A 23,943-nucleotide genomic window follows, 5' to 3' on the forward strand; every position below is an offset into this window, starting at 1 on the left:
GCTGGAGAAAATTGGATTAAGGCTGCAAAAACAATCATTACTTCAGGAATAAACTGCGCAATAAAGCTAAAAATGAAACGCGCATGACCAAATAAAATCAAGTCAAGTTAAAAAAATAACTTTTTATTGATAAAAATATACTTATGTAGCAATGTAAATATCTTAATTATTGGTATTTCAAATCTGAAATATATCACAAACTAGCGAAATATATTTTTTTAAATTTTTAAATTTTTATATTGTTTAGATAGTTTAGGAATAAACATTAGTTATAATAAACATTATTAATAATATAATATTATTAAATACAGATAAGAATGGTAAATTAGGATTATTATGGAACGAATTTTTGGTTTTCTTGCAAGATTTCGGTTTTCGTGGCGAACAAACAATAAGTCCACAAGTAGGGATCACAAAAAACGTAAGACAACTGCAGAATTAAATTGGAACAAAAAGAAAACAGCGTGCATCTAAAAAACCTGGTAAAATAAAAACGTGCTTTTTAAAATATAAACCGCTTATGATTTAAAGGGTTTACTGGTGAATATTAAATCCGTGAAAATATTATAAACGCGTTGTTTTTATTGTTATTATTATTATTATACTATTATCACTGGCGTTTAATGACGGGACGAAAGTAATCCGCAGTTATTTTTCTAGCAATCCGACGGTCACAGCAACTGCGGCAGACCTCGTCGTCCCGCTAGCAATCGGATCGCCGAGATAGGAGTGCAACAACTTCAGCAGCTATACACACTGCCTATAATGTGCACTCGTATAATAAGACAGCGTTTCCGGAAACCGTCCCGCGGCGGCGGCGGCGGCGCGCATCGTCACCGCCCCCGCGCAATACCTACTACGCGCTATATAAATTACATTAATATCTGCAACGGTCCGCCGTAACGCATAATATATACATACACACACACACACACACACACACACCACACACGACTCACTTACGACGGCCACCGGCGGCGGCCACGATAATTTAATATAATGTGTGTGTGTGTGTGTGCGCGTGAGTACCTACATATAATTTTCATTATCATTATACTCGTATAGGCTGCAGTGACCGGATGTGCGAGGCGAGAGAATATAATGTATATTATTATAATATTAAAATGTACATATATATATATATATATATAGAAGTAGGTACCTCCTATACATTATATCGTACGACCACCGCGACGACCATAACATGACGACGGTGTGTAAACGCCTACCGACGCCGCCGCCGCCGCACATCTCGCACGTCTACATATTATAATATATATATATATATATATATATGACATATTATCGTTCCCGTGGCGATCGCGGTCTACAGCTGCTGCTGCTGACGCTGCGCCCGTCCGGACGTATACGCTTACCTGTCCGCGGATCGAGCTGAATCGTTGTCGTCGTTCCGATTAAACGGCCACCGTTCACGGCGATTACGCCGCCGCCGCAGCAGTATACCAGCCTACTCCGCGCACACGTCTTACACGGTATATTATATTATACATTATACCCGGTTACGGGTATACGCGCCGCCCGTCCGCTGTACGGTTTAATGTTATGTACAATACACTGCTGCGTACAGAGCTGGTGCAATACACCCGAGTCGGCCGTGAAATCGTTTGTCACGCGCCGCCGCTCGTCCGCTCGTCCGCGCGCACAATGGCCGGTTTGTCTCCACGCAGGCCTTCGCGACCAGCCAAACCGCAGCGGATAACCTCGGGCAGGGTCCACGGCGTGGCGGCGGCGACTCTGATATTATAATAATAATAATAACGACGACGACGATATTAATAATATAAAAACGTATTTCTGTATAATATTATGTTTTACCTATTATTGTTGTTGTATATATTATTATTATCATCGGCGATTCGACCGGAACGGAACTCGAGCGCTCGCCGTCGCGGTACATTCGTATATAAACCGCATCTCGAAACGCCGACCGGAAAATCTTTTCCACCGACAATGACGCCTCGCACGAGACGTGCGGTACACGAAAATGGCTATTTCAGTGTCATGTTTTGTGACCGGTCGTATGATTCGAATTTAATAGTTGATCGATACACCTACCTGCGTCTTGTTACGGTTGCGATTGGCGAAGATATCTTTGATTATTTCTGTACGAGCAGTTATATATAAGACAATATTATAATTTGAAAACTCTAAGACCGCGAAAAAATCGAAATATCTCAAAAAAAGCCGAAAGGCCAACACATATAATGTTGTCGACTTAAAAAGTATGTTTGTAGCTTATTGCGCCCAAGTATTAAAGCATCGCTTTGGCGGATGACGAAAATTCGGCATATGACGCGCGGGTCGGAGAGACGTTGAACGATGCACCGGGTGCATCCCACAACCGATGGTAAAAAAACCACCGCGGACTTGCAATGACCGTAAACTGATCAATAAATACCAATACAATTCTTTGTAATAAATATTCAAGGTTATCATCAATAACACTAATTCGTTTTTATCGGGACATTGGATCTTTTCACCAACACCGAAATACACCTAATATTATAATATTTACCGATATTCGAACCAATCCCCGTGCACGAGATGGTGAAATATAGCCACTCACACATAGTGCACGGCGATCGTAATAACAATAATAACGACATCGATATAGTATAATAACTATACGCGATGGCGGCCAGCGCAGTGCAGTCGGTATTATACAGGATATGGAGGAGTTGTACCTACTCGTATTATATACACACACGTAATATACGAGTCCGACGGGCGTGTGATATTATTGTATATTATTATAATGTATGCGCTCGCCGGTGCAGCTCTCGCGCAGTGGAATGTGTTAATCTCGGCGATATTATATTATTTAGGTGTCGGCGACGGCCGAAGAGGTCGGGTACTCGGGGTCGTAGCGGGCCGCCGCCGCGGGTATACACCGCGGCATATGATATTATTATTATTACTATATAAAAACGCGTTTCGACCGAGCGCATTCTTTTTCATTGTCGTTAAGTACAATATGTATATACGCCACAGTAAATCGTCGTCTTTTTATATACACGCACATTATTTAGGTATACTGCTCAGTGCAGTGCGGCTTGTGTGTCGGGGGTGGTACGACCCCACCGCCGCAATAAACCTAAAGCGGAATATCATATTATTACAATATTATTGTTATTATTATTATTTTCGTTCGGCATTCCGATCGTCCAAAATCGTATATCATGTATATAGAGGTAGATACGCGTATTATTATACGTTCACACGCACGCCGCCGCGGACCTTTGTGCAACGAACCTGTGGAATTTGTCAACAGGCGGACCCGATGGTCGGCACTCGTCTCGTCACCTCCTCGTCATCTCGATTCTTTGATCGATATGTTTAAATTACGCTCGTTTTGTCCGAAACCGTGTTATTTAATGCACACGAAACACACGCCTATATAATTAGATAAGGTAATAATTTAAATACACACAATAATATAAAATCTCACGTGTCTAGACGGCGACCGCGGTGATCGTTGTTAGTGGTGAATTTGATCTTCTTTTCGAATCGTCCAGCGTCTATTGCATTCTTTGTTATATTATATAATATTACTGTTTTCAAACAATCTAAATTAAAAGAAATTACAAATTTAGCTTACTAAAATTATGTGTTTTGTAGATATATACAAAGCCCTTAAAAAATCAATTTTTTATTACGGTTTAATAGTTTTGGTGTGACTGTGCAGACAATGCAGCTGGGGCTGCTCGAGGTATACAATAAAATCCCACAATAAGAATATTGTGCCTAAATAAAGTAGAATGAGTTGCTTGTTAGATATCTATGTATAACAGATAATTTTTCATATTCTCTAGAACGGGTAAAACAAGTCGTCAGTAAGATAAGAATATGAATTTAGGATTTATGACATATTTTTAAGGTACGCATAAAAAGTATAATAGCGGAAGAATTGTTAGTCGTTTGTTACTTGAATTGTAACTAAATAATAGAAAACTATGTTTAAATATTAGTGCAGTGAGAAATAAGATTCGATATTATAAACATGAATATAAATATACAGTGTATAGATAACATACTTATCTCGCAAAAGTAATACCTTAACAGGGATTAACTAGCTTTAATATTTTAAATTTAAAATAATTTCCAAAGGTACTCGTATTACAGCAACGTATTATTCTTTGGTTAAATAAAAAATAAGAATAAAAAATGTTAGTGTCCAACATAATTTAATGATACGCCATTGCATTGACCGAAATCATCAAATCCGTTTAATATTGTATAATAATATACATATACATCATAATATCTCGTGCCCAATATGGACTGAGATTCTACGGACTGACTGCAATTTATTTTAGTCACTATACTTGGCATCCTTAATGCATGTGTATAAAATAATATAACGTATAGTAGTAATTTGTTGAAGGTTTTAGCCGTGATTAACAAATGTAATATATAAATATTATAAAACTTGAACATTGATTTGAGATTTTAATCCTATGGTGGTATAACAAGATTCTATGAACAACAATTTTATCCGGGAATATTGGATTGATTTCGTAGTATTAATTTTACGAGTGGATAGAAAAATGAACAAACGCTCCGTTTCGTGCGGCTGATTTACTGCTGGGATGACGGAAATTGTACCCGACACAGGCACACGGCGTAGGTACTTATACTCTTTTATATTTTATTTTAAACGTTTCGATTTGCCGTTCCATTATTATAATAACACATTATAATATGTCATTGTGTACGCGTAAAGAAGAAAAAAAAATATGTATATTTGACACGTGAAAACTGGTTCATTCTTATTATAATCTCATCTCGCGTTAATACGTATAGCGAAGAACGAATTAACGAGCGCCAGTTTTTTTTCTATTTAAATATAATATATATATATATATATATATAGGTATGCGTAATAATACGGTCGCGTAAATATTCTGTGCACAATAAAAAATGTTAATAATTTAATAATATATTTACAGTCGCGCTGGTACGTGATCCTAAAAGGTTGACATTTTTATCCCCACGCAATCGTAAAAAAATATATTCTCTTTTAGCATATTATTATTATATATATTTTATATTATTAGTTGCACATAATATCTAGACAACACCCGATTATTACCAAGTGTCAATAACTTTATGCAATAATATTAAGATAATAAATAGTATTGTACACTTTTAGAAAAGAATTTTTTTTTATTATTATTTCGATTTCGGTCTACAGATATACAAAGCCACTAAAAGATCATAATTCATTGGTGTTATGATTATTTTGAAAATTCACCACACGTATTAAATAAACATTATATATATTTATATATAATATTATATATATTTTTATTTATAAAAAATAAAAATAATAAAGGTATATCTATAAATCAGTAATAAATTGCAGGAAACAGATAAAAGTTGAACCGTATGCATATTATAATGGATGGGGTTTTTTTTTGTTTAACTTAATTATATGAAAAAAACTGTAAGACACCAATCGTGAGATACAAAACAATACGTATTTGTTACAGTAACATATTATAATTATACATAGAGATGGTGATTACTGATTACAATGTTAACAATTTTAAATTCTCAAACAACGGGTGATCAACAAACTATACATAATGGTATGCTCTTATGCTCTTCAAAAGATTGCAAATATATATAATATATTGTTATGTAGGCAAAATATAGACATAATCGAGAAAATGTAAATACTAAATATTAGCATGAATAATAATTAATATTCTATCGTATAGATGTTAAAGCAGATTAAACACGTTAAAAAAAATCGAGTTAAAAGTTTTGCCATTACATAAAAATGTAAATATAATATAGTTAATAGTTATTGACTAAATTAATCCTTAAATCTTTATGTTAGTGTACAACTGTACAATATTCAATGAGATATTTAAATATTACTTTAACATATTAGTGGAAACATTTTTGGCCATGAGTCAAATGTAAAAGGTTCATTTACAATGATTGACAAACTTTTAAGCACTTATATATATTTTACAAAAAAATTTGTCACATTACCACAAAGAACTTAGAAGATTTATTAAGTTGTTTAAAATGTATCATATGTATTATTATTATTACAGTTCTCGCGTGATGTAGCAAAATGTTGCGTAATATTAAAAAGTGTTATATGTATCTAAAAATTCATAGAAACAAATAATAATATACATATTTTATATAGGTACCATATAAATCGACATTGACATTCGCATAACCTTCAAATCGTAAAAATACTTTTATTTATTAATATTATAATGTGTAGGTACGTCATGCGCCTTAACCCTTGTATATAGCAAGGCCTTAAAATAATTAAGAATATAATTTCATGATGTCTGATAATACATAGAATCATAGAATAATAAAATATCTGATTACAATAATATGGTATGTTGAAGTATTCATTTTCGACTAAATTAACAATGTCAGCTTCTTATAGCTAAACAATCAGTTTTTTTTTACAATTTATATACTTTTAAAAATTTTATAAATGTATAATACGAGTGCTTACTATAAACTAGGAATTAATTTTTTTTTTTTTTAGATTATTAAGTATATTATATTATGTTGTAAAATTCAGTTTTTTTTTTTAATAACATTGATGTACCCACGTATTTTGGTGTATTTTTGAAACTGGTCTCAGCCTTCTCCTGCAATACGATCCTAGGCATTTTATAGATGTCCAGTTTCTCCGAAATACTTGTAACATTATGCCAGTATATTGTGGTTGATAGTAAAAAGGTTACTTCCCAGGTTTCACACACTGATGGTTGCTTATTAGAAAACCATGTGTTATTCCAGTGTGCCTGCAATTCTAATATGGTCAGTTTTGTATTGTAATTTATTTTTATTTTCATACAGGATTCTGCCATTCGAGTGTTATGTTTTTTATTTCCCTTAGCTTTAATTTATTTGTTATTACCGCACCATATTTGCCATTAAACTTTAATTTTACCTTTAATTTTGCCTTCAACATTGTTTTTTTCATTTTTATACATGTTTTTACTTGTTGGAATGATTTATTTATTAGTTTTGTTGCAGCTTTGCTTCCTTCTATATCACTGAGCGTGTAAACAGTCCCGGTATCCAAATAAATATTAAGTTTATTCTTATACTTTGAGATAATAGAGTTTTTTTTTTTTTAAATGAGTTTCACAATGTATGTTCAAAAAGTTTTTCATATTTCATAAACTTACAATTAATTCTGTGTTAAACTAATGGTATGATTGTGCTTATTTTCTTAGTAATTTGAGTTCTTCAGTTTTAGCTGCTTTAAAAATTACAACGACTTCTACAGCTATTTAAATATAACTGTATTCGTGTAGTATTTATATAAGATTAATTGGTATGAAGGTTTTAATGGATAATTGATATTCTTACTCTTTTTTATAACATCGAGGCGTATATATAGATTTTATATTAAAGAATATATTTCATATTGTTTAAATATATTTTTTTTTGTATGTATTTATATATATTTCTTGCATGTTATTTTATTCGTTTATAATTAGATTTGTATTTTATTATTTGAATACTTCTATATCGTTACATAATATTAGAAGCAGTTTTTAAAATTACCGACAAATTACATATTATTTGGATTTGGATACACCATAGTAAAATAGGTACCTATCTGTTTACACTAAATAATTACTATTTAATCAACCTATTCGTGCACATGCGATATTTAGCAAAATCAGATTTATTCTATACCGAGTTATATACGCTGTATATAACTAGTTAGTTGTTCCGGTGAATTTTTAAACCGTCAATATTAAAATAGACATATGAAAATAATACCATCTACCGCACAAAGAACCTAAATATTATATTATGATTTTCGTATTGCTGTGTTTGTATTGAAACGTGTACATGTTTTAATAGATCAATAATTATTGACAAAGAAGATGAAATAATTCAGCCGTAATTAACTACTTAACCAACAAAAATATAATATTATACAAACTCAGGAGTATAAAATATAATTATGTATAGTTTATAAATAATGAGTGAAACGAGTATTGCTGCAATTCGTATAATATTTTTTTTAGTAAAAAAATCGTTTGTCCACGAGGACATGCAGATTATACTGAGTTCGTTTAGTATACAAATTTCGCGTTTTGTAATCTATAATTTTTTTTCTTGGAATGTCTATTATGAGTCCTGGCGGTTTTATGTATATATCTACAACAATAAAACGTGCACACAGACGTGGCCAACAAATCCACAGCTCTGGACCACGGCCAGTAAAGAAAAAATTGCACTCTGAGGCTTATGTAGGGATCGTTTATACTCTATAACAGCATAGTATTTGAATAATATATTACACACGGTCAATCACACGCAAAATCTAGCGATTAAAATGCTATTATATATAATATGTATCTTTATAAGTGGCGCCAATGTGATTATTGAAAAATTACCGTGTTCAATTTTTTGATAAACAAAAAGCAAATATAAATATTTTAAAAACAGAAAGTCGATTATTATGTTTTCGAAAATTTATAATATAAATTAAAAAAAAAATATGTTTTTGAAATCATTATCACGTATCGTTAAATCGGTAGGTACTTACTTCAAAAATAATTACCCTAAATATATCACGTTGCAGGATTTTGAAAATTAATTTAAAACAACCAAACCATTTAGTAGGATTTTGAAATAGTTATTTCCTGCTTAATGCGAATGCACATGATTTTCACACACAAAGATGGCAAATCCTCGTTCCCAACTCCTTAGTCTTTAAAACCATTCAATTTACTCTCCGAGATTATTTCTAAGCTATTTAATTATACGCAATCGCCATTTAAACGCGTACAACAAACAGTGTATTATTATTATTTTTATATGATGATGATATTCGCCCGCCAGAATAATACTGTCCGTAAAAAACATTTCGCTCGAGTCCGTATAAATAAGTCCTATTTACGTCTGTGGATATTTTAATAGCGTATTATACGGTATACTTATTATTATTATTTTTTATTACCAACGAAGAAACCTACGTCGCGCTGTTCGCCGTCGCAGATCTATGTGATTTCTCTATAAATTAAATCGCACGTTTATACACCTATAATATAAATATATATATTTACAACGCTTTAGTCAACACCTAAAAGTGTTTACGACCGGTAATGAATGTCGAGAACATGCGCTTATTATAATGATACATTTATACAAACGATGTTTTTTATGGTCACTATTAAAATAAATAATATAATATTATTGTCATTTAAAATAATAAAATATTTCCACCGATTTTTGGGACTCTCTTTTAAATGGTGTAATAATATTATAGTATTATTATCGTTGCTCGTTTCAGAATTCGAGACGTTATATCGAGACGATGTGTCGTCTAAGAATATATTAGGTATTATGTAAATGTGCAATAATTACTATTTACTATTACGATATGGTGCGGTGGCGTTCGAGACAATCGACGGTCGGCGGATATATGGGTGTGCGCCGAGAATAAAACAAATCAATCGCGTTCTAATAAATAATATTAATTTATTATTGTCGTCATCGTCGCCGACGTCGTATCGCTACCGTCGTGCCGGAATAATGATAATATCATCACGATGGTATCGTTTGAACGACTGCGGTGAAGAAAAAAATAAAAAATACACGATAGAAATAATATAATGATCGACGGAGCTAATGAATAGAACAGACGAATTTCGTCCGTAAAAATGCGATACATAATAGGTGTGCGTATTATTATAATGATATATTATGATATAATATAATGATCGGGAAAAGAGCGAATAAACCGTTTGAATTCGACTAGTTTTTTTTTGTCTATCCCGCTCGTTCTATTGTCGTCGTCCACGACGTGTTTCGTTCCGTAATTATTTCACAATAGACCGAACGTCTCTGTTACCCGTGAAGTATGTGCAGTCGGCCGAACGTTATTATATGAATCATATTATTATACTATGATAATAACATTATACGGGGCACGGCGCGCTTTTAAAAATGATTTACGGCATCGATTCGACCGAGGAAACGTAACGTGCCGCGATCGAATAAACAATAACGTTATTATTATTACAATGCATCGGACGTAATATTCTAATTATTATTATTAGCTATGTATGCGTTTGTGTACGTTTCGAGGTCCTAAAAACACGTGTCGCGTAGATAGTGCATGCGTACGAAAATCCGAACGCGTGAGCTGTCATATTGTGGCCAATGCGTCATGATTTTTAGTAAAACATATCGCATGTTATACCAACAATTGTTGCATTATTTAAAACTACTATATTTTTATGTATATACGTACAAGTGTACCTGCACCGGTGAGTGCGTCGGAAACGCGCGCATTATTGTCGTCATCCGTTTTATCAAAATTGTTTTGTCTGTGCGCCGGACACCAGATTACAGATTTCAGGTATCGATCGCGTATATCCGATGACGTTACAGGAATAAATAACACATAAAATACGGGTAATAAAAAAAAAAACCGTCAACTAGACAATCTCTTCGCAGTACAGTAGGAAGTACCTGCTACTACTGTTTGTACCCATACTAGTCATTGAGTAATAGATTTTTAAAAGTTGAATTCAATGATAAATCATTATATTGTATACGATGAAAACGATTTTAGGCGAAGATGGTAAACATTTTTGTTATCTAATGTTACCAAGCAATAATTTTATTGATAATACATTAGGTATTGCAACTGTAACAAATGGCCGTATTAGATTTTAAACCGAGTGAATAATGTATTGATTTGACGGTGACGTATGTTTTTTTTTTTTATTATTGTGTCTGGAGTCAATTTTCATATTGTAACAAATACTCTTATCTTGAACTTTGAATGATATTTGTAGTAGGAAATTGAACGATCTAGTTGGACAAAATTTAAAATTCTGAATACGTTTTAAAATAATCGAGAGAAAAAATATGAATACTTTTTAAAATGTTAATATTATAATAAAAAATAAAATTGTTCGTAGGCAATTATGATTACCGAAAAAATATAAATTGTCTTTGTACAGAATCGTCTTTCGTCGGATAAAATGATTCATTGTTGAATTCTAATTTTACCGATCTATTACAGTACCTCCTTATTATTACGTGGTATATTCGATACCTTATGCATAACAAAGACATTGCCTAGCATGTTTTAAATTTTTTTTCCTGATTATTTAAAAAAATAGTGAGAATTTTCAATTTTCACTTGCAAAAAGTACCAACTAGAACCAATTAACTACCAGAAATATGTTTCTATTCAATAAAGTATTGTTAGATGCAATAATTCACTCCGTTTAGTATCTAAAAAACACTAGTTTCCAAAAAAAAAAAAAAAAAAATATAAAAAATCGTCGTCGAGTTTAAAATATTACATCGTCAAATATACTACGATATCGTAGATTTGATCGCGTCGGGACGAGCGGAGATCAAAGTTGGAGACTGCAATAATAATATCGTTCTTATCAAAAATCACAGAACGTCCGATTTTCGAGTATTTTACGTCGGGGTGTCGTGTTTCCGCCGCGAGACAGTATCGGACATAATATAATATAGTTACAAACAAAAAACCACCGCACGGTCGGTGGTTAACAGCAACATGAGGAGAAGGAGGAGGAGAAGTAGGCGGAAAATGACGCCTCCGAAGGCGACTAGAACGGGGTTTACCGGAGCAACACTATACCACGGTAGTGGTTGTCGCTGTCGCGTACGTGTAATAATAATAATAATATAATATCGTATTATTACGGCGGTGGAGGCTGCGTGATGGTGGTCGTCGTCGACGTGGGGCCGAGGCCAAACAGTGTGTTATGTACGGACGCCGTGCAGTCCTTTTGTCGGCTCCGAGATTTTCGGACACGATTTCGGTTGATTGACGCGTTGAATCCGAAACGGAAAAAATAAAAAATAAAAATACAAACCGGACGGGTCACGCGGGCTCCGGCGGCGCGGGGACTCGGGCCGACGGAACGAATTATCGTTAACGGATCGTCGAGCCGAGGTGTTAATGTGCCGGCAAAGAATCCAGTCGGCCGGTTTCTTCTTCTTCTTCTTCTTCTTCTTCTTCGGGTTTTTTCTACTATTTTTTTTTCCGTTTTAATTTTATTTTTCGACGTGACTCGAAATAAATTACCGGCGATTTAGAGAATAATAATAATAATAAAAAGACTAGCTCGACGGCGGCAAAACTCCACATAATATTATATGACCCAGTACGAGCGGGCGCCCGTTCGTTCGTCCGTTTTGGATAAATACCTACCATATATACCTAAGAATATTATATATATATATCTGTATGTGTGTTTAAATATTATATGAGTTGTTACATAAATAATATAATGTACGAAACGTGTCCGCGAGACGATGTCAAATTATCGTGTGTTGCGAACCCGCAATAGCGGTGATATGGTGTTGCATTCAATAGGAGTCTGACCGTAGATCTATATAATATAATATATTATACACTGAATTACACATTCACTACAGTCGTGCTCACCCCCATTTTTCTCTTTATTCAAATGGAGAGTTTTGGAATTTCTATGTATCTTATTTAAGGATCATAATAAATTATTTATTTATTGATAATGCCTCAAGGAGTGAGTTGCATTAGTATGTAAAAAATGGAATATAAACAATTCGTAGTATATTATGAATAAATAACTTCGGTTATAATAGAATAAAATGTATGTAAACTGGAAATAAAATTTAAACACTATTTTGAATAAGAGAAAATTTTAATTTAACTACAGATCAAATGTTCTATTTTAATATTCAATTTTTATGTATATAATAACAAAGACATTTCTTGAAGATTTTTATCAAGATAAAAATCATATTTTTTTGTCAGATATAGGAAGTTAATATTTATGCTTATATTTTCTTGACGGTATATAAAGATACTCTGTATAAAATTTAGATTGATTTCGGTTACTTATATGGGAAGAAATTATTATTTAATATTTTTTTTATAACGTTTAATGAGTGTCTTGTGGAAATACAAACTTCCTTTTTTTCCAAAGAGAACCAATCTTTCTCACAGTAAATTGTAAGCAGATTCTTTAAACATGTGATTCACATTATGTGAATGTATCTAAATCGGAATTCGAACGAGTTTAGAAAAATATATTATATTATTATACATACTAAGGATAAAAGTACTTATAAATTAATAACAGTTATACATACATAATATTATATAATATAAAATTTAATAAGATATTTATTATACTCGGACAGTTTTTATAAATTACGAAATTTTAACAATTAATTTTAATAATTATAATTATTTATTTATCAATGTAAACGACTATGTGTAGCATAAGCATGATAGTAATTCAATGATTAAATTATAATATAATTATTATAAACAGAATGTAATACATGACAAGTATAATAATTGTTTAATGTACAATAATTATTGTAATGATAATTAGGTAGGTAAGGTTATAATTACAATAAATATTATTAAGAATCTACTGTGTTAAAAATAGTGCTTACTGGTATTATTATACTAGTAATTCTTTTTTATATTTATTTTAATGTTGGGAATACATATAATAAACCATATACATTTTTTTTCTAAAACACAAAGTTGACTTAAAATTAGTAGTCATTTAAATGGTATACAGTATAAGTAATGGTGATGGTACTAATAATACATAATATGCGTAACTGGAGGACACAGTGCATAAGATTGATATTTCAAAGTGATTGAAAAATTTCGGTTTTAAACTAAAATAGTAGATAAAAATGAGTTATTAATTTTTAAGCCAACCAATAGGCATGTGACCAATTATTTTAGCAGTTTTGATTTTTTTTTTATCTTTTCTGCTACTAAAATATGATTATATTTAAACTCAGTAATCTATACACAATTTGTGTTAATGCCTATCGGTAGATAATTTATTTTTTTCTCCATTCTGGAACCTCGATTCAAATTATAGCCATTTATAGGTAGTATAATTAGTGTATTTTTTAGGTAGGTAATATAGGTATATATATAAATTCTAAGTTAAGAGATATCATTTTTTTTTTCATCGCTTCCAAACATGTTGATTTGTATTTTTATCCACAAACAGTTCATGTAAACTTCCATAAATTTCCGTTGTTTTTCCGAAAACCTTATCTATGATATTTTTAGAACAAATTGACTACAAATTATAAAACCGATATCGGTGCTTATATTTTTTTTTTATTGTATATAATATTGATATCATATTATACATTCATATGTACCACTCGTAGCCTATAGAAAGATTCAACTTTTTGTGTTATCAGCTGTAATGTTTTTACATAATGTGCCTATAGATTGCTTCGATATTTTTTTATCACGTAAATTAATACAATTTGATAACTTTTTTTTTATTTTCGTATTTTGCACCAAACATAGGTATTTTCTAAAAATAAAATAAAATATTATATTGATATCTTATTTAAATATTTTACTTATTTAAATCTAAAAAATAAATTTAAAATAATGTCTCTAATGGACAGGTTATATTATTATACTATTTAACATTCTTAGATACTGAGGTCTGAGAGGCATGGCTTGAGGGAGCTAATTAGTTTTATAATGATGTTTGTTTATTCGATTTTTATTTTTATGTAAAAAACATTAAATGTTTTCATCTATACGACTTGATTCAATGTATAGTAACATAGTGCTTGTAAATTCTTTAAAAATAATGAAATATAAAAATAGATTGAGTATTAATTACTATATTATTTATATCATAATTTAGCATAATTAGTACACGAAGTTAAATAGCTCAAAAGTTACTCGCTTAAATAAATTTTGATATAGGTGCATCAAGATTTTCAAAAAAGTATTTTTATTAATAATTTTATGATAAAATGTTCACTTGAAAAATTGGTATTTAGTGGCTCAAAGCACTCCTTTAATATCATATAAAAAAAACCAAAGTATTTAAAAATACGACTCATTTTAAGTACATATTTAAAAATTCTTAAAATCATAATTTGAGTAAATGTACTATTAAAAATCACTCTGTATATTAATCAAGTAAAGTTTTTATTTTTAAATTCTATGAATATCACTTTATTTAATGTCTAACTATTATGGTAGCAAACTATAATATTCTTTAAAACTTGTATTAATACGGCAAAGTAGTTTGCTTTATATTTCAATGAATCCTAATAATACAATGATAAAATACAATCTATATACGTGCTAAGAATGAATAATTGTTTTGTGTCACCCACACATTTTAATTATTACCCTAATTATAGGTTAGCATTAGCGCGTTTAAAAGAAAAAATGGTAAATGTTAATATACCAATGATTAGCATAGTGAGTTATCTTATTTTATCTATAAACATAGTATTTCGTGTTGATCAGGATTCAATCTTATCGGCATGTATAAACTATAAAATAATTTTACGTTGTTAGGTGTAAATCCTGTAGTATAACGTCTGTCCGTCACCTGTAGAGTCGCACTCCGCGGTATTTTCTTACAAACGGCGTGAATAATCAAATATGTATGCTTTAAGGTTCTCTTAAACGGTCGTAAAGAATAAACTTAATTTTTTATTATCACGTCATCGGTTACAGCGACGAAGTTTCGTGTCGAAAGTGCTGTACACAAATAATTGTAATATTTCAAATCAAAGCGTATTGCAAAAATGTATTTATTTTTTTGAGTAGCAATATAATTAATAGAACAGAAGTTTTGTAGAACATATTTTTTTTTAAATTTTACCTGTGTATCGGTTAATCAGTACATCGTCCGAGCGATTAAACGTATACGTATTTAGGAATCGGTAGTGCAACGACAGACTAATTTTACGGACGAGTTGGTTGGTGGGTGATGAATTCGTCGTCCTTTAATCGCAGCATGATGCCTGTATACGTTTCAACTGACTATTATAATTTGGCGCCTCTCGCCGGAGAGCACGACGTACAAAAATATAACACTATCCAATAACAACACGATCACGTTCGTTTGCGCGATGTCATACTCACGGTCTTATATTTTTCAGATGGCTGTCAAATGGTGGTCCGTGATGGTCGCGCTGGCGTGTTGCTCGATCTGCCGCACCGTCATGTGCACGGCCGTCCGGCTGGACCTGCGGCCAGTGCCATCCAACGATCCGGGTGTTGTTGATCTCGTCGAGATGCCCAACCCGGCGCTAGATCCCAGGCCCTCCGACCTAAACGTCACGGCACTGTTGGCCAAGCTGGCCGCCAAGTTCGACCCCAACTACATGAGCGTGACCGCTCCCGAACAGCTGGTACCCGTTGCCGACATACCCTTCAGGTGAGAGCATGGTTATTGGATTTAATTTCGGGTTTTAACTTTCAATCGTCATCCGTCGTTGACACGAAAAAACCACACTTGTGCTAAATTATTTACGATTTCGAGGTTTTGTTTTGGTGTTGCTTAATTCAGGAAAAAAATAAGCTATAATTTGATAACATTATCTCCTATGCACTATCAAATTGTAGAATTCATGAAAAATAATAATAAAAAAAAAACCTCCAATGTTTTACTTACTATAAAATGATAAATCGTTTATTAAATATTTTCTATGCGATTAAAAATTAATAACATCATACTTAAACGGTTTTTTGTGTGTCCTGGAAAATCGGTTTTTATCACACGGAAGTTTTTTTTCGTGTCGATGACGAATATTATAATAGGAATAGTGTTAGTATTCTCATAAACTGTATAGATGAAGGTACAATGATGGTCGTAACTCGTGAGGTCCATTAGGTAGTAAAATGAGCAGCCGTAGATAATACACTCATTGTTATTGCAAACTCTACCTAATTAAACTCTTCTCCACAATCACAAAAAAAAAATCATGTGCTTACCATAATGTTGTAATATACGATCTGCCAAAATACCTGCTGGTTCTATACATTATTATGTGTATTATACTTTTGATTGTTCTGGTAACGTATATCAAAGAATCGTTAGAATGAAGATAGAAATACGCATCATTATTACCTAAGATACGCGAATTCATTGGACGTAAAAATATAAAAATGTATTTTTTTCTACTAATTTCTTTATTTTATCTTATAATTTTAAAGTAAAAAAAAAAAAAAAATGAACTTTATTGAACTGAATTTGTTTTTTTAATAAACTGGTAAAAACCATAATATTATGGAACCATTTAAAATAATATTTTGTGGATGTACAGCGTGCAATCATCATGCCTCCGTTTAATAGACATCTAACACTAAGTTCCATCATCAGTTCGTTTTGGTTTTATTTTTTTATTATTTCATTATGTGTAGCTTTTAATCCATAGTAATTTTCATAAATTTCCAACTATCCCACATGTGTGTTCTTATGTTTAACATATTTTTCTACTTAAGTTCAACTGATGTGATAGTCATGTGTTATGTATATTTATTAATAAAAATGTAAGTTTTTTCTTTTTTTAAGTCCTAGTAAAGATGCCAGGACGTTATAGAAAAGTTTTGAGTATATTCTATCTTCACATACCTTATATTAGATATTTACAAACTTAAACCAAATACTGAAGAAACAAACACATACACTATTGAAAGCCTTTTGACAAATTACGAAAGAAACTATGGTTCTATAGATGAAGAGTGATGTCGAACAATATATATACGATGATTCATCTATAATACATAAAACACATTTTTAATGTAATATACTATAGTAATTAGGTAATAGATCGATAAATGTATGTATATATTATATATATATATATGTATGTATTTAATAAAATCCTTTTAACGTAAGACATATATTATTTCAAATTTTTTTAAATTATTTTTGTTAATTTTTATCATAAACATTTTTAAATGTTTATGATAAAAACATGCAGTTTTAATTTTTTATTTCAAAACAGTATCATTTTTGGAGTATTTTGATGCATAAAAATCGAATTTTAAACAATAGTAGTTTGTGAGTTATTATAGTGTTTAAAGTTTATTTCGGTAGTTAGTGTAGTGGTATAGGAATACCCTGTAAATATCAGCCTACGACTATTATGCACTTTTAAACTTTAAATATATTTATATATAATAAACTACTTGTCCAAAAATCTATTTTAAAATTCAAATAATCTGAAAAATATTCTGGTCTCAAAATATGAAATTAAAAATGTAAGTTTTCACTAAAAAGAGAAAAAAACTTAAATAATTATAACGATAAGAAAAATAGTAAAGAAATATGTTTATTTTATTCTTTTAAATTTTGTTTTATAACAACTTATACTTCGTAAAAGGAGTATTTTTCAAAAACGTTTAGTGTTTTCTAAAATAATGAATGTCTTAGGTTAAAATGTGGATCGCTCTGTAGATCGCAAACCGTAGATTGTAAACAAGACAATTATATAGAATTATAAATTATAGGTTATACAGGCAGGACTGCAGGGTATACCAATTCATATCAAATATTAGATTTGACATTTTTTTTTCGTCCCATTTAATATTATCCTGGCTCCCCTCAATATATACAAAAATAACATTATAGTTTTGTACTAATAACACGTCATGTATTTTTAAACCAACCAACTCGTAATTTAATATATAGCTTACGCAGATACATCACTTATTGTTACCAAGTGGTGTAAACTAAATACAAAAAAAAAAAAATCAAGATTTATTTATGATTCGAACGGTAGGTATACATTATATAGAACACGTTATGTTAATTTCACGAGCTAGATATATACTTACAATCTTTAAATTAGCAAAACAATTACTATTCAAACGTTTAAATTCACGTTTATTATATATTGTGTAGCTACTAATTTAAAACGTTTAACGACTAATACAAGACGTATATACAATACAATGTTAAGTTTACGTAAATATAAATAGTTAACATAATGATATACTAAATACTTATTATAATTCATAAAAGTCTCTCCTTAAGTTTGTATGTAGTTTGTATCAAATAAAATATTAATTCATAAACACTATTAGGAGTGTAGTCTCGTGAAATACGCAGATAACGCTGATATTATGTAATAAAAGTAATTTATTTACGTTTATGCGTACATGATAAAAATATGATTTTATTGCAACAGTAGTGCAAATTATAATAATACTAAAAATATACCGTATACTTACTATAATTTATAAGTTTTTCCTGTATTTTCGCAATAATCAAATTAGTATACCTTTATTATATTTTATGAGGTGTGACTGACTCCACGACTTTTGACACCGTGATCAGTTATTTTTTTTTTTAAATTATTTTCTCAAAAACGTCAGCAAAAGATTTTTATTCAATTAATTGTAATAGCGTTCTTTTTATCATACTCACTGTATTATTTTCGTGATGCAAATCATTTAAACAATAGGATTAGGTTTAGTATGAACCGGAATAGATCATAGTTTTAATAAAAAAAAAACTGAGCCGTCGCGGGACGCCTGGCAGATGTGAAACATCAACAATTTTCTTTTTGTAATAATGTTGAAAATTATTATTATTAATTTTTTACCGAGCTTCGGCGAATTGAGCCGACGAGCAACGAGTGTGGCGTCACCACGCAACAGTTGATCTCACTACCGTACCGCGCCATTAGACGTTTCACATCAAAATCGATTTTTGATTTATTAAATGACCATAATATTAATATTTAATTAATCAAATTATTTTCCATATATGTATATAACAATATCGTTGTTATATATTGTTACACATTGTTGTTATTATGTATAATAATGTAAGTTTATATAGCGCAATATTACAATAATTTTTTTTTTTAAATAAGTAAATATGAAATTGTCCCGGTTGGCAGTAGCTGGTAGTATGCAGCCACGGGCTATTCGTATAAATTAAGAACATTGCTACTTATGGCTGTAAAAAAAAAAAAAATTACTAATAAGAGTCAGGACTCTGATGGCTTCACCTCCTGATTTGAATACCTTTAGTTATGATTAGATGCACTTGCTATTATTATTAAAGTAACTAATGAAATAATAATACTAACATTGTTGTTGTCATCCGTGTGTTGAACAGGAGGAATCGACGAGGACGATTGGTACCTACGGGCAAAATGCCGGCGGAGATCCGGGATCTGGACACCAAATATTTTTCGCTGCCAGACGGCCGGCGGCTCCGGACCCGGATATCCAGTCAGTTGCGCCGGAAGATCCAGCAGTACCTCTGGGGCCGGACAGCGTGTCCGATGCATAGGCAATGGAAAGACCTGGGCCAGAGGTTCTGGCCTCGGTGGCTGCTCGAAGGCCACTGTCCCAAGGGCGAGACGTCGTGTTCAGTACCAGCTGGCATGTACTGTCGAGCCACCGGAAACCAGTACAAGACGCTATTGCGGTGGCACTGCCGGGGCCCTAGTGGTCCTTCGGCCGTATTGCAGCAGTACAACAGCTTGCCGGGCGGAAAGGCTACGGGGTCGATGGTCAACCCGATAAAGGTGTGTCAGTGGATCAAGGTGGAGTACCCGGTGGTGACCGAATGTGGTTGCGGTTGCGCGACCGACGTCTCCGAGTGACGGAGCTGGGCGGCACCCGCCTGCGAGAGCGAAACGAAACTATATCATATTATTATTATTATTATTTCATTGTATACGAGTGGTATACCTCATATCATTATTATTTTTCTCCAAGCCTTTATTATTATTATTATTATTATTATTTTTTTTTTTTACGAGTCGGACGACTTGTCGCACACTACTAGTCTTAATATAATAATGTATGAAACACGGTTTTTTTTTAACGACCAATTAGTTGTTAAGAATTACATGTATTTAATATAATTTACTACTCATTTATGTACACCATCGTCCATAACGTCAGTCTCGACGTATCATAATATAATATGATACATTATCATTATATTTTAATGTTCGAAAAAGGAGATCGCATATTATATATATAATCATTGTTATGATCGTCTTCCCGACACTGCGTGGCATCGTGTAAATAATTTGGATGGTCATTAAATACTATTATTATAATAATATAAACCAGAAATATTGCACTAAACGATCAATTCAATAAATTATAATATCCTATAACTGCAGTTCAAAATACGCATATCGACCGATCGGTTGGCGCTAAATCGCCGAGTTACAATTTATAACAAATCAGAGACAATAATATCACGTTGGTTGTGCGCATGCGTAAGCCGTAGGTATGTGTGGTCGGATAAAACCACGGCCGTTAAAGGCTTTTTACCGACGCTCTCATCCACTATCCCACTACGATCATTACTACAAGTTATGATGGTTTCTACTGTATATCATATATACAATCCTATTCACGGAAACGTATTAAACGTCAATCTAGAATTAATTTATATTTTACTGATGCGTCCATCGAGCGTCGTGACAGACGTGATTTTTCGACAAATTTTTTTTAATAAAATATCACTCGTCAGCTGTCCGTATATCATACTATATATAGATTTTAGTATATTACTATATTGTGTAACTCCTTCGCTCTCTCTCCCGCGTATCATTATTATTATTATTATTATTATTATCGACATTCTTTGAGGTTTACATATCATATCGTTTTACTTATTTAGACCATCGCGCGTAGATATTGTCGGAAAATATAATATACGAAATCTGAGTAAGTTTGAAGATTTATTTTTTTAAGTCCACCTACAATAAACGTTAGCGCACATTTGATAATTTTTTTACCAAATCGAATATAACGCATTATATTATATTCTTTCGTTTTGCTTTGAATTATTTTAATTTTATATTATTTATATTTATACATGTATTTTGTAAAAGCTTCTTGATCCTTTTTTTTTTTGCACTCGTGTAATTTCTTTTTCTTTTTTTTTGTTGTACATAATTATTTAATATATAGTTAAATTATAATTAATTCATTATATATATATTATTTATTTTATACAGACCTTTTTACGCCCGAGTAAAATTTAAATTATATATTACCTATATATTTATATATAATTTTAATATGATTTTGTAAATTATTTTTCACGATGTAAATAACAAAGTTATACATAAATGACAATACAAAAACAAAACACATCGTTCATCTTATTATTTATAATAATTAATAATACAATTAACAATGCACCAAGAGTTGGATAAAAATTCATGATTTTTGTCATAAGAAATGTACTTAAATACAACTTTTTGATGAATTCGAACAACAAAATATCGTGAGTAAATATCCACAAAACGGTTTCTGCAGTATTGAATAATATTGTAACCAATCAGTGTATTAAAATATATTTTAATATATAAGTGTATATTTTTTATAGTTGTAGTTTTAAATATTAATAGATTACATTATACATATAATATTATTTATCAGTCGAACGACGTACACAATTTTCTGCAACACAATAATATGTACGCCTCGATCATAATACACTCCTTTACTTTTATTCAATTTTACTAAATTTACGCAAATTCCATAATAATTATACCAAAAAAATAAATAAATAATAATAAAAAAATTTTAAACAAAAGAATCAAGAATCAAGTCAGAAATCTGCTCAAAATAATCAAAATAAAAATTTTATAATTACATATTTTAATCATGCGTTTTGTACCTACATGTACCAGACAAGATTTGTTTATGTGTAAGTGTTGCGACTTGGCGAGATTAGTTTTCTGCAATGCACGAACTTTTACCAATCTTGTTCGTTATTATTACCATCGTCGATTATAATACTGATCAAACAGTAACTTATTAAAAAAGTGAATATTATTATCGTGTACTACGTATGTGACGCGACGTATTAATTACAACCGCAGCACGGATTTATAATAATAGTAATGAATCGGTGGGCGGCGGATCGAGTCGTCTAAAATGCCAGTCTTTTATTTTTGTTTCAATTGTTCGAGAGACGACACATTGTTTGTGTGTGAAAAAAAAAATCAAAAAACTATTACTATTGTTTCTGTTTCATCGGTTTTTTTTTTCACTCGTCGTCGTAAGCCGCCGTAGAAAATATGCTCTCGGTCAGCGGTTCGATTGCAGAGCTGCGTATAAAGTATGTGTTGCGCGTGTGCTGACAGTCGTAAACAATTTTTTTTTTTAAATTATTACGTTTGAACGAGCGCGTTCCTCGTCGTGGTCTTTTGTACGATTCGATTTTTAGAAGTCTCTATATAAAGCATAATATTATAATAATATATTATTTAGAACGATTATTTCCACGTCACGTTCGTCCGTTGTCGTGATTATACCAAAATGTTATGGTATGCTCAAATTTTTAGACAAAAATACTGGACACGTGTCGATGAGCACTTGGACGAATCCTATAGCCTTTTACACGAAAATGGGGATAATCCGTTCGGGTGAGTTTCGTACATATCACGCATTTGAGCGAACAAAATAAACCGTTTTTTTATAGTAATAACCATACTCCCGATTTTGTAGTATTTATTTTATGATGGTTATTATGGCGAAATCGGGTAATATACCGTTTATTCATTTGTAATCGTTTGAAACTATATTATAGTTTTGTGCTTTTACGTTTTTGATACCTATACCACAACTTCTGTGAAACGATAATTAATTCTAATTCTGATTCATCTACTACGTTTTGTTTTAATTTTAATTTAATATGAATGTATTACAAAAATTGATTGTAATGGAAAGCGCTGTGTCGTTATTGACAATTTTTAAGTCGAAGTCAAATATTCCGACACAGACAGTTATAAGTCTTAACACACTTATACACAACTATTATACACGGGAAGAAAAATATTGTCGTTCAAATGAAATACGACACTCCGTAGAAGTTTGTCTGACCTGTTTAAAATAATTCGTTCAAACGGTAGTCATAGGTGATTTTATATCGATTCACCCTAACGCACTACGCGTGTTTCGTAAATTGTTTATACTACCGTATTAATACTCCAGCAAAATAATAATTATTATTATTATTGTGTTAATGATTTGCAATTTCGTTTGAGAACTTCAAATATAACGGCTTATTATACTACGATACGTCTTAAATAGGTGTTGATTATTGTATGTTTTTATCTGAAGAAATA

General features: G+C 31.4%; 1 protein-coding gene across 1 annotated transcript in view; it reads left to right on the forward strand.

Annotated features, from left to right (window-relative positions):
* LOC113552698 (noggin-2-like) overlaps positions 1-21,701 on the forward strand; it is a 37,489-nt gene extending 15,788 nt beyond the window's left edge. The window contains exons 2-3 of the mRNA XM_026955543.1: positions 15,979-16,256; positions 19,953-21,701. Of these exons, the coding sequence (XP_026811344.1) occupies positions 15,979-16,256; positions 19,953-20,445 (771 nt within the window). The 3' untranslated portion in view covers positions 20,446-21,701. The remainder of the gene's footprint in view (positions 1-15,978; positions 16,257-19,952) is intronic.
* Positions 21,702-23,943: the final 2,242 nt, after the last annotated feature.

The sequence above is a fragment of the Rhopalosiphum maidis genome, chromosome 2, assembly GCF_003676215.2.
Source record: "Rhopalosiphum maidis isolate BTI-1 chromosome 2, ASM367621v3, whole genome shotgun sequence".
Lineage (NCBI taxonomy): Eukaryota > Metazoa > Arthropoda > Insecta > Hemiptera > Aphididae > Rhopalosiphum > Rhopalosiphum maidis.